Source organism: Rhinatrema bivittatum, chromosome 4 (assembly GCF_901001135.1).
Source record: "Rhinatrema bivittatum chromosome 4, aRhiBiv1.1, whole genome shotgun sequence".
Lineage (NCBI taxonomy): Eukaryota > Metazoa > Chordata > Amphibia > Gymnophiona > Rhinatrematidae > Rhinatrema > Rhinatrema bivittatum.
This window is the reverse complement of record NC_042618.1, coordinates 251199558-251218319: the sequence shown is the minus strand read 5'-3', so window position 1 is coordinate 251218319 and position 18762 is coordinate 251199558. Positions and strand designations below refer to the sequence as shown.

General features: G+C 42.3%; 1 protein-coding gene across 1 annotated transcript in view; it reads right to left on the bottom strand.

Annotated features, from left to right (window-relative positions):
* The window catches only part of BICD1 (BICD cargo adaptor 1), a 396445-nt gene that overhangs the window by 125756 nt on the left and 251927 nt on the right, over positions 1-18762 (bottom strand). Inside the window, exon 3 of the mRNA XM_029597485.1 lies at positions 2662-2814. Coding sequence (XP_029453345.1) covers positions 2662-2814 — 153 coding nt within the window. The remainder of the gene's footprint in view (positions 1-2661; positions 2815-18762) is intronic.

Genomic DNA, 18762 nt, shown 5'->3' with positions numbered 1-18762 from the left:
TTCCCAAACCATGCACCTTCTTTTTCTTGTCCAACCTCTTCATTAGACCTTTAAAAATGGCATCTGACTACCTTCCTTTTAAACATATAGCAGCGTAATGTTGTCATCAATGAAAAAATGAACGTTAAAGGAGAATAAAATAAAATAAAAGTAAAAGTGGACCAAAGGGACACACAGCTTGTTGATCTTTTCAAGTTGTATTCATGAAGGTCCAACAAATCTAATAGTGAATTTAATTGAAAGCATTAAAAATTATACTGGGGAAGATTGTGGTTTTTTTGGACACTCTGGGCCGGATTTTAAAAGCCCTGCGCGCGTAAATCCGGCCGGATTTACGCGCACAGGGCACTTGCGCGCCGGCGCGCCTATTTTGCATAGGCCGCCGGCACGCGCAGAGCCCCGGGATGCGAGTAAGTCCCAGGGCTTCGTAAAAGGGGCGGGGAGGGGGCATGTCCGGGGCGTGTCCGGGGTCAGGGGGCGGTTCGGGGCGGGACCGGGAGCGTGGTGCCGGCCCGGGGGCGTGGTCGAGGCCTCCGGACCAGTCCCTGGGTCGGGTGATGGCGCGCCAGCAGCCCGCTGGCGCGCACAGATTTACACCTGCTTTCGGCAGGCGTAAATCTGGCAACAAAGGTAGGGGGGTTTAGATAGGGCCGGGGGGGTGGGTTAGGTAGGGGAAGGGAGGGGAAGGTGTGGGGGGGTGGAAAGAAAGTTCCCTCCGAGGCCGCTCCGATTTCGGAGAGGCCTCGGAGGGAACAGGCAGCGCGCGCCGGGCTTGGCGCGCGCAAGTTGCACAAATGTGCACCCCCTTGCGCACGCCGACCCCGGATTTTATAAGATACGCGCGGCTATGCGCGTATCTTATAAAATCCAGCGTACTTTTGTTCGCGCCTGGTGCGCAAACAAAAGTACGCACTCGCGCAAATTTATAAAATCTACCCCTCTGTGTATTTTCCTCAGATTTCCGAGGTAGTGGGGCTTTTGCTTGGTTTTTTTTTTTAGCCAGGCTTTAATTCCCTGTAACTAATGAAAAGAGGAATATATCCCCAGAAAAATGTGTGCAAGCAAATAATATAATGGGAATTTTTCCCAAAAGTGATAAACTGAAGGATTAAGGGAAAGAGCTTTATTACAGATTTTGCAGATTTTGCTTGCAGAACTTTTTCTGCTGAATCTTTCCTTTGCCACAGATTGAAGGAAAAATCCCAGGAACAAAAGATGATCTGTTTCAAAACCATTATAGCAAACTAACTTTTGGGGATTTTACAATTTTGCTTTTTACCTGATATCTTCCTGTAATTTAAATCTGGCGATAGGGCTTTCTTAAGAACGAAAAATACGTTTTTCAGGAAAAGAATATGTCAGCCAAGAAAGAGTATAGGTCAGTGCACTATCACCACTCCAGTCACTGACCCAGTGATTATTCTGATTAACAAATAAAAGCTACACATTTTAAACAGTGGTATTCTTAAAATAAAGTAGTGATTGAAACAACAACAGTACAGTACAGTACACCCCTATTGGTGAAAGCAGGGAGCTCTGGAACCTGCAGAACCAGGTTCAAATGTCACCATCACCATTCAGTTTTGACACTGTCCTTAGGAGGAGCAGGCCCATGGGTATATTGCACCTGTTGGCCTGCAAGCTAATTTTCAAAAGGCAATTCCTGTGGGGTTTCCCTTTCAAAATCGAGCAAATGGTGCCCAGTGGGTACTTAATACATGCTTACATTTGCTCATGCTTTGAAGAAGATGCACACACACATTCAGAAAATATGTGTGGGACTTTCAAAATGCAATCCCTTCCCTTCCCTGACCTCACCCCCCATCCTTTTTCAACAGGGGTAAAGTACCCATGCTGTGAACATGGAAGGTAGGAGGGGAGGAGGAGGGCAATTTTTACTTGGGTAACTAGCTGCTTAATCTGCTTAAAGCGGTTTGGAACTTGCACCCTGTTTGAGGATAATTTTCAAAAGGTATTTACCTGGAAAAATAGAAATTTCCCCAGGTAAACTGGCCTGGCTTAAAACTGCTCTCCTCTGCCTGGCTCAAAGTGTACATGGCCTTCCGTAGTGACCAGGTTAAACAGGCAATTCGAGGGGTTGTATTGAGAAGGAGGGAGTAAAACAATAAGCATACAAGGGATTTCCAAAAGTATATGCACCCCCCAGCCACCTGTATCATCAATAGCAGGTCCAAAGTATGTGCACCCTTTATACTAGCAGTTTTCTGAGAGAATCTAAGCTAATAGTTTCCCTTTGAAATTTGCTTACAAAGTGCACACATAGAGGTTGATTTTAAAAGCATTGCTTGCACAAAAATGCCCACATGTGCGTGTATGTGGTCTGCACACAAGCAACAAGCTTAGCCGTGATATTCAGTGACTTATCTGGCTAAATTCTAACTGGATAACTCTTTTATCCAGCTAGAATTTAGCCAGATATATCTGGGCCGTTCCTGGGATGGGCGGCAGGCGTTCTGAGGAGGAGTGGAGTTAGCTGTGTCACTGAATATCCCGGTTAAGTTAGCCGGATAGGTCTATCCAGCTATCTTATCTAGCTGCTCAGCAGCTGAATATGGACCATGAGAGCGCTAGAACGTTTCCTGTCCCCCATTAAATACACCTTTGCTTTCCTGGCCACTAATATGTATTGTCAATGATTACCTGATTCTGTTTTAGTGTAGAAACCAATTTCTGCAGGGTGATGTTTTCTTCTTCAAGCTCAGAGTAGTCCTGGAGGAGTCTGGCCTCCCGAAATTTATATTCTCGGATTTCATCCTTCATCCGTATCCTCTGCAGCTCCAGGATTTCATTATTCTGAAGAAAAAAAAAAACAAAGCAAAAACAAAACGCTTTACTTGGAAGGAATAAAACATTTTCCCAGCAGAATGTAAGAAACAAAATAATTTGTGTGGGAAAACAATGCTGCCTCAACTTTCCTTTTAGGTCCTGGTTGTTGTTATTTGTCATTCTCACACACGTGACTATGACAAAATAAATACAATAAAATGTATTTAATGTGCGGGATGGAAAAGACAGATGAAGACAAATGCTGTGTTTTCAATCCCAGAGGCACAGGGAGCCGGGGCTGCATCTCATCCAGGTCATCGCGGAAAGGCTAATTTTATCTAGGTTTTGACCTTTTGTATGCATGGAGATGCACTCATGCAATGGGACAAAACCTGGTCTAGATCAGTTCTGCTGCACTGATCCGGGTGAAGTGGCAATGAAAGGGGTAAAGGGGAGTGATGAGGCACAGGGGCTAATTTCTGCAGCCTCCTAGATTAGCGGTATATTTACTCTTGTGCTAAGAGTAAATATACCGCTAATCATTTCCTCTTGTCAGTCTTTAAACTGGGTGTTATGGCAGACGAAGGAGGAATTTTAATACCTGAATGTTCTGCAGGCCCGTCTGTTCTGACTGTTTTTGGTTCAATGTCTATTACAGTGTTTCCCAAACTGTGGTTCAGGACCCCAAATGGGGGGGGTCACATAATCTTCGGCTGGGGTCACAAGTGCCTCAAACATCAGCATTTTTCAGGCTACATCATGGAAGTTAGCATGGTGCCTGTGAGCCAACACACTCTAACAGCTGCAATGAGGGGAGGGTGAGAGTGGTGGGATTGTTTGAGGTGGTCCGCACCCCTGCTAATTTTGTTCTGGTCATTTTCTGGGGCCATGTGAATTTTCGAGTGCTAAAATGGGGTCACACTGGCAAAATATTTGCACAGCCCTAGTCTATGATGAATGTTTTTGATATTAGCTGCCTAGAAGAAGGGAGAGTGCAGCCTACAAATATTTTAATAAAATCAAAATTAAAATGACATATCCAAAGACATACAAGGTCAATAGCAGATATAAGTTTTGAATGCAAATCTCAGGACTTTTGAACCATAGTCCAATGCTCTGAAGCCTGCCCTATAAATAAAGGGAAAGGACATGCAGAAAAACCTGAATCAGCTCCCCCTTTTTGTCATCTTAAAATGATCTATTATTCAGAGCTTCGGTAAAAGGCGATGATGTACTGTAATACAATTAACTCTCAACTAGTGAACAAAAGAGGTTTCATAATTACATTTTCTGTGGTACAATAATTTGATTATGACACTTAACTTTGAAAAGTTGTTACTGCTCATGATTAAATATTGCTATATCCATGAATCAATCTAAAAATAAGTGTGTGTGTGTGTGTAGGAACCACAGTTATAACCCTAATAGCAGTGACACAACTGCTTCAGGCTTCCAAGGAGACTGGAGTAACCTACTCGGCATGGCAGTAAAATCCCTAATAATAGTGGTACAACTGCATCAGGCTTCCAAGAAGATTGGGGTGATCTACAAGGAGAGACCATGGTTAAAACCAAAATGCCAATGAGCAGGTAGACAACAGCCTCGCTAGTTTTTGGTGGCTATATGGATATTACACAACTTGGAGGTAAGAAATGGAAGGGAGCCTAAATAAGAACGGGACTAGAAGAAACAAAGAGGAAGATGACAAGCCTGGAATAGCCTACCAGTAGAGGTGGAGGAGGCCAGCAGTTCTAATGAAAACTGTGTACTTGGGTCAGACATGGAAGGCAATGGCAGGAACAGAGTTGAGAAACTGAGGAACATAGGGGAGCTGGGTTGGTACCAGCAAGCCACAGTTCCCCAGAAACCAACCAAATTGATGCTGGTAGGTTGGTAGTGGTTGAAAACCATCTGGCAAGGCTAAGGACATCTACTTGACCACATATTTGGGCAGTGACCTCACTGGTTTTGGTGGCTACTATGACTATTGTGCTTAGGGGGTGAGATGGCTGAGGGTGGGGGAGGCTGATGGGTGTTGTGGAAACTTGTGTATTTAACTGTATGCAATGGTAGAGATCAAAGAAGAAGACAAAAATTGATTTTGATAAGAAGCAATATGTCTCAAGCAGTCAAGCTTCTATGGCTAGCGGCTGCGATATATTTTTGGTAATGTGGACCAGAATAACCCGACAGACTGGTTGGTCCAGTTCACCTTTTTCTGTCTGTTAGTAGAACTCTTTGAAGAAGTGAGATAGAGTCTTGAGTTAGAAGTTGTAACTAACAAATGTTACCACAGAGCATAAGATACAACAGGAGTGAGAGTAAGCTATTTTCTAGAGCAGTGGTTCTCAACCCTGTCCTGGGGACCCCCCCAGCCAGTCGGGTTTTCAGGATATCCACAATGAATATGCATGAGAGAAAATTTGCATACACTGCCTCCATAACATGCAAATTTTCTCTCATGCATATTCATTGTGGATATCCTGAAAACCCGACTGGCTGGGGGGGTCCCCAGGACAGGGTTGAGAACCACTGTTCTAGAGGGAGCTGAGCTGGTAAGTACAGGACATAAGAACATAAGAAAATGCCATACTGGGTCAGACCAAGGGTCCATCAAGCCCAGCATCCTGTTTCCAACAGTGGCCAATCCAGGCCATAAGAACCTGGCAAGTACCCAAAAACTAAGTCTATTCCATGTTACCACTGCACTGTGAAGTGAGGGAAGATTTTGCCCATATTAGAGGGCTTCCTTTTGGGAAGACTATGATTAAACTGTAGGGTTGTAGACTATCTGCTTAGTGGCTGCTGACTATTTGAATTTTTTTAAATCTAGTTGCTTGTGGGACTTGTGTATTAAGTTTGAAAGGTATTTCTGATTATTTGTGAGAACTGACTGTATTTTCTGCTTGGAAGTTTGGTTTGCTTGAATATGTCTTTGAAATGTATTGCTTTTTTTAGATGATAGTGTGATATATATGTTTCCTTCTTTCCCAGCTTCCCTTAGTTTTTCCTGTCTTCCTCTTCCTGCAGTCTTTAGTAGGCTATGAACGCTAACCCTTGTTTCCTTACCTTCTCAGCTACTTCTTTAGAAAACCATAGCAGCCATAAATAAAATTACGGCATCTAAACTTTCAAAACATTTCTGAAACAGAATATGGTAGAAAGCAAAATATTCACTCAGCAAATATTATCCTCCTGAAGAGACCAGAATGATATACAAATGGGCTTGTGCTTGCAGCTGTTCACACCTGCTAAACCTTTAAGAAAGTGTGAAAGTCCCAGTCTTGGTATGCACTCTGAAGTGGAACTCAACACTTTAGATACAAGATAAATTTTACTTTCTCCAGGTTCCAAACACAAATGCTATCAATATCCAAGTCCAGGAGGGCAGAGTCTGCTTCCTGTCCATACCTGGGAACTTTTATTTCCAATCATCCTGAGATTATCTTGGAATGGCAGGGGGTGACTATGCAGTATGCACACATAAACTTTTTTCTTTCTTATATACACACACTCACACACACCCACATGCCCTCTAACATGCTCACATGTTCTCACACACACATGCCACTCTCCTCTCATCTGAAGAAAATAGGAAAAAGCATAAGCATTGTCAAGTTAAGTGTAAAACATTGATAAGCCAGGTGAAGAAAGAATTTGAAATGAAGTTGGCTGTAGAGTCAAAAACTCATAATACAAAATTTTTAAAATATATCCAAAGCAAGAAACCCATGAGGGAATCGGTTGGACCGTTAGATGACCGAGGGGTTAAAGGGGCTCTTAGGGAAGATAAGGCCATTGCAGAAAGACTAAATGAATTCTTTGCTTCCATGTTTACTAATGAGGATGTTGGGGAGATACCAGTTCCAGAGATGGTTTTCAGCGGTGATGAGTCAGATGAACTGAACGAAATCACTGTGAACCTGGAAGATGTAGTAGGCCAGATTGACAAACTAAAGAGTAGCAAATCACCTGGACTGGATGGTATGCATCATAGGGTACTGAAGGAACTAAAAAATGAAATTTCTGATCTATTAGTTAAAATTTGTAATCTATCATTAAATCATCCATTGTACCTAAAGACTGGAGGGTGGCCAATGTAACCCCAATATTTAAAAAGGGCTCCAGGGATGGCCCGGGAATCTATAGACCAGTGAGCTTGACTTCAGTGCCAGGAAAAATAGTAGAAACTTCTACAGATCAAAATTATAGAGCATATAGAAAGACACAGTCAACATGGATTTACCCAAGGAAAGTCTTGTCTAACAAATCTGCTTCATTTCTTTGAAGGGGTTAATAAACATGTAGATAAAGGTGAACTGGTAGATGTAGTGTATTTGGATTTTCAGAAGGCGTTTGACAAATTCCCTCATGAGAGGCTTCTAAGAAAACTAAAAAGTCATGGGATAGGAGGCGATATCCTTTCATGAATTACAAACTGGTTAAAAGACAGAAAACAGAGAGTAGGATTAAATGGTTAATTTTCTCAGTGGAAAAGAGTAAACAGTGGAGTGCCGCAGGGATCTGTACTTGGACCGGTGCTTTTCAATATATTTATAAATGATCTGGAAAGGAATAGAATGAGTGAGGTTATCAAATTTGTGGATAATACAAAATTATTTAGAGCAGTTAAATCACTAGCGGATTGTGATACATTATAGGAGAACCTTGAGAGACTGGAAGATTGGGCATTCAAATGGCAGATGAAATTTAATGTGGGCAATTGCAAGGTGTTGCATATAGGGAAAAATAACCCATACTGTAGTTACACGATGTTAGGTTCCATATTAGGAGCTACCACCCAGGAAAAAGTTCTAGGCGTCATAGTGGATAACACATTGAAATCGTTGGTTCAGTGTCTAGCAGCAGTCAAAAAAGCAAACAGAATGTTAGGAATTATTAGGAAGGGAATGGTTAATAAAACAGAAAATGTCATAATGCCTTTGTATCGCTCCATGGTGAGACCACACCTTGAATACTGTGTACAATTCTGGTCGCCACATCTCAAAAAGAGATATAATTGCGAATGAGAAGGTACAGAGAAGGGCTACCAAAATGATAAGGGGAATGGAACAGCTCCCCTATGAGGAAAGACTAAAGAGGTTAGGACTTTTCAGCATGGAGAAGAGACGCTGAGGGGGGATATGATAGAGGTGTTTAAAATCATTAGAGGTCTAGAACGGGTAGATGTGAATCGGTTATTTATTCTTTCGGATAATGAAAGACTAGGGGGCACTCCATGAAGTTAGCATGTGGCACATTTAAAACTAATTGAAGAAAGTTCTTTTTTACTCACCGCACAATTATTCTCTGGAATTTGTTGCCAGAGGATGTGGTTAGTGCAGTTAGTATAGCTGTGTTTAAAAAAGGATTGGATAAGTTCTTGGAGGAGAAGTCCATTACCTGACTTAGAAAATAGCCACTGCTATTACTAGCAAAGGTAACATGGAATAGACTTATATTTTGGGTACTTGCCAGGTTCTTTTGGCCTGGATTGGCCACTGTTGGAAACAGGATGCTGGGCTTGATGGACCCTTGGTCTGATCCAGTATGGCATGTTCTTATGTTCTTATGAGACTGCACCTTCAAAAGGATATAAACTAGTTGGAGCCTGTCCAGAGGATGTCTCCTAAAATGATCAGTGATCTTTGTTCTACAACATAAGGAGATCTAAACATGTATACCCTAGACTCTGAGAAAGGCAGATAGGGGAGATATGATAGAGACATTTAAATATCTCAAAGGTTTCCATGCACTGAAGGTGAGCCTCTTTCAACAAAAAGGAAGCTCTAGAACAAGAGGTCAAGGATTGAAGGTGAAAGGGGGTAGACTCAGGAGTATTCTTAGGAAATATTTCATTACAGAGAGGGTAGTAGATGCATGGAACAACCTCCTTGTGCAGGTGGTATATCTGAATTCAAGAAAGCATGGGATAAATACAGGGGATCTCTGAGGGATTAATGGGAATTGTAAAGCTAAATTAATAGTTGTGTGGATGAGAAGACTGGTTTTCTAGTTAGCACCATAGAAGTGCATGTAAATATAATATACATGTTGTTGCAATGATATTTTACCTCAGAATGTCCTTTTTGACATAAAATCTTACTATAAATGCATGATTTTTAATTGTTTGCGAAGAGGTCCAGTCTGGGGAGGAGGGGAGGTGGGGCACAAGACTCTAAGGTTGGCCTAGGGTGCTTATTACCCTTGCACCAGGCCGGGAGTGCATTCTTTTAGCTGGGTTAAAAATAGGCATGCCCATGGATATGTTTAGGTCAGGGGAGTAAAAACAGTTTATTTACATTTGATTTTCAAATGTACATGCACTATTTTGCGACACGCCCCCCCCCCCCCCCCCCCCCCGACCTGGAACACAAATTGGAGGTGCAAAGCACATTACAACAGCGTGAGCTATTTAGAATTGCCCCTAACCATCACCGCTAATATTCCTGTTGAAGATGTATTAGGGTGGGTGAAGGAATGAAGGAGACCCTCAGAAACATGGGAGTCTGACACAGCAGCTTTCAAGGCTCTGGGGTTGTTCCTATCACAAATTCCCGAGTCTACTGAGCAGGCAAATGAATCCTACTATTGTGCATTCAAGCTTTAGGAGACAGACATTCACAAGTAAGGAAATGATTCCATCTTTATTCCTCCTAAGTAACCTCTGCTGAACAAAGCTATTCATTGCCAGCGTCTGAAAAGATTTGCTGTTTGTCACCACATTACATATTATAGAACGGCAGTTACTACCAGAAGGCAGAGGGGTAACCTGCACGGAGTGGCAGTTACTTGCCTAACAAAAAACCCCCTCCAAAAACCCACAAACAACTTGCTGGGCATGAACTGGATTACCTCTGCTAGTGAAAGGTTACAGTAGTCCCTTACTCTGTTACAGTGACAAATTACATCTCAAGCAAGACATCATCTTAATTGCACAGAACTTGTAAGTGCTAATTTGGTAATGTGACAGAAAAGGCAACTGGGGATTGTAGACTTAGAAGAAACACTTACATGTTTGGAGACTGATCCTACTCCCCCAGACACATAACACATAGTTAGAAACTGCTTGGTCCCCAAAGGCTTTTTTGATAGCCAACGAGAAATTCTAAGCCCTTCCTTTTAGAATCATGTCATGTGGAATCAGCACTATCTAGAGCCAGCGTTCCTGTGTGAGGAGCTTTGAAATCACTAGAATGCCATGGAGCTCCATTTATTGCTAAGCTGTGATGCATATTGGTCAAAGAGTTTGTACTTCACCATCTCCTCAGCATTGCTCTTTCATAAGCGAACAAAAGCTAGTGATGTGTTTTTTCATGCTGGGAATCTTAATTAAAGTCTTGAATTGGGCACCGGGAAACAGTGACATTTGATGAAATGCAAGATGCCAAAGCATGTGCAAGAATCCCAGCAAAGTAAAATTAAGAATAAAGAAAGCAGTATATTTAAAATCATATTTCCAAGATTAACTAAATCATGCCATTTTAAAACTCATTTACAAAACTGTAGGGTAAAGAAAGGCATATCTGCTGCTATGACAGAACAAGATATCACAGTGTTCTGTACAAGTAGCGAAATATTCTGTACATACACTGATCAAGACTGAATTTTCTTCTTGTAAAACCCACCTATAAGAAACAATGTACCTATTCAGTTTATAGATATGTGCGATGGTAAGTCATCCAATGTGCAAACAGAACAGTCTGACTTAAGGCATCATCTGTTAAAAGAAGTTTATAAAAAGACTTTAAGGTTCCAGGCAGCTCTTTGTCTGTCCCATGACTCCCACTTCTTCCTTGCATGTTCATATGTGAAAACCATTTCTGTGCTCTCAGTTATTGCACAGCAAAAAGGAGATATATAGGCAGTCCATTATTTGATCTCATAGAACGAATTCCTTTACTAGATACTTTCTTGCCCTTATCTTAAATAAACATGTGTCTGTGGGCAAGCCCCCAGGCTTGGCAGCACTGCCGCAGAGAACTTAGGCTTAAGCCCCCCGTCTGTTGAGAGGATAGGAAGGTGGGAGGGAGATAAAGGAATCTGATGGGCTTTGGCCCACACTTGGGAGGAAATGACTACTGCTGGCACAAGAGGGGCCAGCTGAGGAGTTTGGTGACAGAGGAGGCTTCCCTCTCTTGCACTTGGCCAATGAAGAATCCTGAATCACAATGAACTTGTCACGTGGGGAGGGAATGATGGTAGGAGAGGGAAAAGTTGTTTGATGACAGTAAACCCACACCCTCCCAGGTAAACCCACACCCTCCAAGGTTCTATAATGCCATGAAGGGAAATACGTTTTCCATGTGCAAATTTTCTGGGAGGAGATCATCTAAAGCAGGAAGTAAAGAGGCAGCCTAGTGAAAGAATAAATACCTCTCTGAGCCCTATATGCGAAGCTGTCTTTGGAAAGCATATAAATTAAGAATAACAACATGAAGAGAAAAAAACGACCAAGTTCCAGTGTGGTTTGAGTTAATGAATTAAGAAAATATGATCTGGACGACTGAGAAGAGTCATGCATTTAATCAAAAGGTTTCACATTGAATAGAAATCGGAAGGAAGAGCAATCTAGGGCAGGGGTGGCCACCTCCTATCCTCAAGAACCACAAACAGACCTTATTTTTAGGATATCCACAATGAAAATGCATGAAAGAGATTTGAATGCTGGACATATTCATTGTGGATATCCAGAAAAGCTGGCCTGTTTGTGGCTCTGGAGGACCTGTGTTAGAAGACAGTCTGGGACGATAAATTCAAAAATCACCTCTGCCACTGAGTCTATTGGAGAAGTCCCTTCATCTCCCTGAGCCTCTAATTAAGTGCACTTAAATGATAATAATACAATTGTTTTTATTCCATTGGAAAGCGTAGATACATTTCAGGTGACAGGAATATACTGGAAAGAAATCTAACCAAGAGATAGTGGCATGAGTACTTCTGAAGCACACATAACTATAAACCACTACTGTGATCCTGTTTTGATGAAATACAGAGTAGGTAGTTCTCGTCCCTTTCTGGTCCTGGGCATGGGGGCACACGGGCAGGGCCAAGACCATGCAAAGCCCTATGGCTGTCCCAGGGTTTCTGACCGGGGGGGGGGGGGAGGGAAAAAACAATTTTCAAGGCTTTAGAGTTTTGCTTTTCTTGAGGGCTCTTCTGTTTACCAGTTCAATTACAAAATGCTCTTCACACTCCAAGCTATTATTTAAAATAAAGTCAGAGAAACTGATGGAAAAACAGAAGTTCAAAAACAGCACATATAGGATGGTGCATCGATAAGGTAACACAATTTCACAGCTCAAAAAAACCCAAAAATCAGTCTCCTTCCATCCCTCCTTCAAACAGATCAGCTCTTAGGCAGGTACTTTCCTGTAAACTGGGTCCTCCCAGTACCTGTTTGGCAGATGTAATCTGTTTCTCCAATGTTCTTTTTTATTTCCTCTCAGCTAAAATCTGTCCATGTCTCACAGGAGAGTGAAACTTGCTCTGATTCTGGTGAAATTTTCTAGGCAAGAAACCCTTTCTCCTGGCACCTCCCAGAACGTTGACCCATCAACTCTTCCGGCAACTTCCGCCCTGGATCACTTTTCCTCCACTCAGTCCTATTGGGAAAGAGGTCCTATGAAATATGCATGAGAAAGATTTGCATGTATTGTTAGGTTCCATATTAAGAGCTACCACCCAAGAAAGAGATCTAGGCGTCATAGTGGATAGCACATTGAAATCGTCAGTTCGGTGTGCTGCGGCAGTCAAAAAAGCAAACAGAATGTTGGGAATTATTAGAAAGGGAATGGTAAATAAAACAGAAAATGTCATAATGCCTCTGTATCGCTCCATGGTGAGACCACACCTTGAATACTGTGTACAATTCTGGTCACCGCATCTCAAAAAAGATATAGTTGCAATGGTGAAGGTACAGAGAAAGGTGACCAAAATGATAAAGGGGATGGAACAGCTCCCCTATGAGGAAAGGCTGAAGAGGTTAGGACTATTCAGCTTGGAGAAGAGACGGCTGAGGGGGGATATGATAGAGGTTTTTAAAATCATGAGAGGTCTAGAATGGGTAAATGTGAATCGGTTATTTACTCTTTCAGATAATAGGACTAGGGGGCACTCCATGAAGTTAGCATGTGGCACATTTAAAACTAATTGGAGAAGGAGGTGAACTGGGAAGACTTTGCCTTACCGGGAGTCGAGCGGTGGCTGGCCCCAACGGCTCAACTTTTACACCGAACTGTTTCACTTGGGACCACTTTGTATGCGACACGCTGACGTCAGGTACCCAGACTCAGGAAGGTTATTAAGTGCCTTCCGTAATTCCTTTCTTTGAGGTGAACTGGGAAGACTGCTTTACCGAGGGTTGAGCGGTGGCTGGCCCCAATGGCTCAACATTTACACCGGAGAACTGTTCCACTTGGGACCACTTTGTGTGCGACACATTGACGTCAAATACCCAGACTTAGGAAGGTATATTAAGTGCCTTCCTGTGGCACGCAGTCGATGCCGGTGCGCTGATGAAGCCGCATGCGACAAAGGCGCGTGCGCGGCTTTGTCTGTTCGGCTTCGTCTGGTTCGGAGAGTCTGTAAAGAATTTCTTTTTTCCCAGTTGGCAAATAATTTTTGGATGTCTAACCTATTCAACCTCCACTGATGCTCTAACCATGAGTAAATTAGAAGGGGAAAAATTGTGAAGGTTTAAATATTTCTAAAAATAAATGCCTCATACAAAGCGCAAAGGTAAAATTAGGGTAGAGACCCCGACTACCCCAGTGACAATACCCTTGCAATCTGCCATAACTGGTTTTTTTCTCTCCTGCGAATCTAACAACTCCGAGTAGGCAGTCCTCTACATTGATAGACGCAAAGCACACGTCTTCTATGTTGGACACTCATACATTATTAAGCCCTGGAGCTCCATAGATACCCTCTCACCCAAGTAGCCACCAACATCAGATGACTGAGATAGCCGGTCTTCCCAAGATGGTGACTGAAAGCATCCCCATCGGGGTGGATAAAGATGAAGTAGTGACTGCTAATATGTTCATTGGAGAATCTGGAAAGGAAGCCCAACTGCAACAGCAAGTCTCTGGAGCAGTTGGAGGGGATAATCCAGATTATATGCCAAGGACATCATCACCGGTTAATAGAGAGGGCTTAAACATGACTGTCACAAATCTGCTTCACTTTTTTGAAGGAGTTAATAAACATGTGGATAAAGGTGAACCGGTAGATATAGTATACTTGGATTTTCAGAAGGCTTTTGACAAAGTTCCTCATGAGAGGCTTCTAGGAAAAGTAAAAAGTCATGGGATAGGTGGCGATGTCCTTTCGTGGATTGCAAACTGGCTAAAAGACAGGAAACAGAGAGTAGGATTAAATGGGCAATTTTCTCAGTGGAAGGGAGTGGACAGTGGAGTGCCTCAGGGATCTGTATTGGGACCCTTACTGTTCAATATATTTATAAATGATCTGGAAAGAAATACGACGAGTGAGATAATCAAAATTGCAGATGACACAAAATTGTTCAGAGTAGTTAAATCACAAGCAGATTGTGATAAATTGCAGGAAGACCTTGTGAGACTGGAAAATTGGGCATCCAAATGGCAGATGAAATTTAATGTGGATAAGTGCAAGGTGATGCATATAGGGAAAAATAACCCATGCTATAATTACACAATGTTGGGTTCCATATTAGGTGCTACAACCCAAGAAAGAGATCTAGGTGTCATAGTGGATAACACATTGAAATCGTTGGTACAGTGTGCTGCGGCAGTCAAAAAAGCAAACAGAATGTTGGGAATTATTAGAAAAGGAATGATGAATAAAACGGAAAATGTCATAATGCCTCTGTATCGCTCCATGGTGAGACCGCACCTTGAATACTTTGTACAATTCTGGTCGCCGCATCTCAAAAAAGATATAATTGCGATGGAGAAGGTACAGAGAAGGGCTACCAAAATGATAAAGGGAATGGAACAACTCCCCTATGAGGAAAGACTAAAGAGGTTAGGACTTTTCAGCTTGGAGAAGAGACGACTGAGGGGGGATATGATAGAGGTGTTTAAAATCATGAGAGGTCTAGAACGGGTAGATGTGAATCGGTTATTTACTCTTTCGGATAGTAGAAAGACTAGGGGGCACTCCATGAAGTTAGCATGGGGCACATTTAAAACTAATTGGAGAAAGTTCTTTTTTACTCAACGCACAATTAAACTCTGGAATTTGTTGCCAGAGAATGTGGTTCGTGCAGTTAGTATAGCTGTGTTTAAAAAAGGATTGGATAAGTTCTTGGAGGAGAAGTCCATTACCTGCTATTAAGTTCACTTAGAGAATAGCCACTGCCATTAGCAATGGTTACATGGAATAGACTTAGTTTTTGGGTACTTGCCAGGTTCTTATGGCCTGGATTGGCCACTGTTGGAAACAGGATGCTGGGCTTGATGGACCCTTGGTCTGACCCAGTATGGCATTTTCTTATGTTCTTATGAGACAGCATGTTCAAGAGTCTAAATTGGGTCTACGACCTCTCAGATTGCAGTTAGTATCTAAACAAGAAATCACATTGGAATTGGTATGGAAGGCTCTGACTTCATTAGATTCATCTATTGTAATGTTAGCAAAAATAATGTCAGAAACAAAAAATCATATATGCCAATTAGAACCTATTGTTAATGATAACACCAACAAAGTGAATGTAATAGAAAAACAAGTATCTCAAATGCAAAAAACACAGGGGAAAATAATTCAAGGAGAAACACAAAACTCTAGAAAGATTGAAACTCTTGAAAACGAGATTAGATGCAAGAATTTCAGAATTGTGAATTTTCCTTGTGTAAGATTGAGTTTTCCTTTGGATATTTTCAAGAGGTATCTTATAGAAACCCTTTTATTTCCTAAAGAGGCAATTCCACCAATTGCAAAAATATATTTTCTAAATGAAGGTAAGAGGGATAATAAGATACAAGAAAATAGTAAACAATTACAAAGTGATGGAGGTAATTTAACAGAGTCCTTGGAACAATCTATGGTGGAACAAGTAGACTTCAGGGGAACATTATTGGTTTCATTTATATTTCAAACTGATAGAGATTCAGTTTTAAACATTTCTTTCGAAATAGATCAAACTGTTTCCTTGGGGGAAAAATTTGGGTTTACCCTGATATTGCAAGGGAAACCCAATTACGTAGGAAAACTTTTTTATCAATGCAACAGGAAGTCAGGGATCTTGGAGCAGACTTCATAGTGAGATATCCAAGTAAATGTGTAATTAGGTTAAACAATAATATTTTTTTTAACCTATTCAGCTGAGATCTTTCATTAATGCAAAAGTTCCCATAGGTGTAGGAAACCCAACATAGATACTGGAGAAGTAGGAATTTGGTTGGTAATAATACCTGAATTAGTTTCTTAAGTGAAGTGCTGTAAATAACAGTTTAAGAGCACCAGAATTTCTTTTGACATGTCATACGGTTAATATGTATGAAGTTTGAAAATGAAGTTTTTTTCTGTGAAAAAAGTAATATTGACTTATTGCCTTTAGAAATGCTTTAAAATTGCCTGTTTGTGTTTGAATTGGATGTATACAAATACCTGAAAGGAACAATTATGAAGAATAATGACTGGTTCATTGATATTTGTAAAGTTGTCTAAGTATGTAAAAAAACTATAAATAAAGAATTAAAACTAATCAGAGAAAGTTCTTTTTCATTCAACGCACAATTAAGCTCTGGAATTTGTTGCCAAGGGATGTGGTTAGTGCAGTTGGTGTAGCTGGATTTAAAAAAGGATTGGAAAAGTTCATGAAGGAGAAGTCCATTACCTGCTATTAATTAAGCTGACTTAGAAAATAGTCACTGCTATTACTAGCAACATGGATAGACTTAATTTTTGGGTACTTGCCAGGTTCTTATGGCCTGGATTGGCCACTGTTGGAGACAGGATGCTGGGCTTGATGGACCCTTGGTCTGACCCAGTATGGCATGTTCTTATGTTCTTCTTATGTTCGTATGTTCTCATGCATATTCACTGCGAAATCCTGAAAACCTGGCCTGTTTGTGGCACTCGAGGACTGGAGCTCACCATCACTGGTATAGTAGGAAGCCCACATGGGCTAACATAATCTGTGTTTCTATATTTCTAATTAGCAGAAATATTTAAATTCTAAGTTAAAACCATACATTAGAGCTACTTCACTACCCCCACAAAATCATAGAGATTTCTGTATCTTTGTTAGTTTGAGATGTGTTATAAAACTCAATTTATTGAGCCAGCCTCCTGGCTCAGGCCACAGAATACCCTGTCTGACATGACTGGTTCAAGCTGGATATGCCAGGAAAGCACTGCTATGAGGACTGGGGAGGGAGAAGAGGGAAGATAGGGGCTACCCACTTTAGCAGCAGCTATTAGCCAGTCAGCAACGCCTCAGAAGTGCCACTCTGGCTCTGGGGCCAGCAAGAGGTTCCTCACTGCCCGGGCAAGACTATTTGGGAAGGGTTGAGGCAATACAGACTGCTATGAATGCAAGGGGAAACATCTTCCCTCCCTTCCCTCTAAAGAAAACCCTCATTCTGTGGAAGCTTGCCTGGACTTGTGACCGGATAAACAATAGGTCACAGATCTTATAAAATTCCATCCCAGGACTCAAATCAATCCAATCAGAAAACAAACTACCTAGGGCCGGCGCAACACACTGTCCAAGCTGTGCACTTGCACAGGGCAGCGGTTCCAAGGAGGCGGCGGCCTGGGGCCATCAGTGGCCAAAATGGAGCAGAGGCTGCGGGGCCACCTGGAGGACTCTGCCCCGCAGGCAGCTGAAGTAAAGAAAAAGCTGCGGGATGCATAGGAGGCCTGCCAAACCCCTGCCTGATCCAATGCAGGGGGAAAAAAAACACATCCTCTGAGCGAGCCGGCAGCAGGAGCAGTAGCAGCATTTATTTATTTATTTAGAAACTTTTATATACCGGTAATTGTGGGGACATCATACCGGTTCACATAATAACTGAAAGCTTGGAAAGTACATTTCAACAGGGAGAGTAACTGGGCGAGGGGGTAACCAAGAAGCAGTAGGAAGGAAAGAAAACAAGTAAGTCATAACAAGAGGATAATAAATTAACAATTTACAATTTACATTGAGTATCTACTTGGAATAAGGGGAGGGCATTTGAGTGATGTCATCTGCTGCTGTGGGTCAGTCTTGCAAAAGGAGCAGTGAGATTTCACAGCTCCTACTGCAAGATTGGCTCTGCAGCAGTAGGAGATGGTGTCACTCGTATGCTGCTTCTGCTGCCGGCTCAGACGGGATGAGGGAGAAGCCCAACACTAATAAACTGTGCTAGGGAGTCCCAGCACTTGGAATGTTAAGAGGAAGAGCCTGGGAGTGACTGGGTGAGAAGGTGGGGGAAGAGCATAGGGAAGGGGGAGGAAGAAAGTGATAAAAGCATAGGAAGGGGAGGAAAGAGCAAGGGATGGAGGGAGGGAGAGGGGGGAAAAGCTAATGAGGAAATAAGGTGAGAAAGGGGAATCATCTGAGATAGTAATGGATGAGAAGGAGAAGAATCTCTAGAGGGACAGAGTTGGGGGAAGAACTGAGGTAGTGTGAGAAGGGAAGGGAGGGAAGAACCTCTGGAGGGAGAGAAGGGGATGAAAAGTGGGGGAAAAGAGGAAAGGTAAAGAGGGAAAGAGGAGGAAAAGCTGAGGTGGTGAGGTAAGGGTTTGAGAAGTAAAGGAAAGAGCTGAGGTAGCGAAGCCACGGTCTGCCTAGTAGACCCCCTTCTGTCTGCCAATGGCCTAAGTAGAGAGGAGGCTTTGGGCTGCCAGCAGACCACATCCCACCAGCAGCTCAAGTGGAGCGGAGGCCACCATGTGATCCCGACCCAACAGAGGCCAAAGTGAAGAGACAGGCCCAGGGGAGCAATTAGAAGAAAAGAAAAGGTGAAGCCCGTGTGTGTGACACTGCATATGTGTGCATGTGAA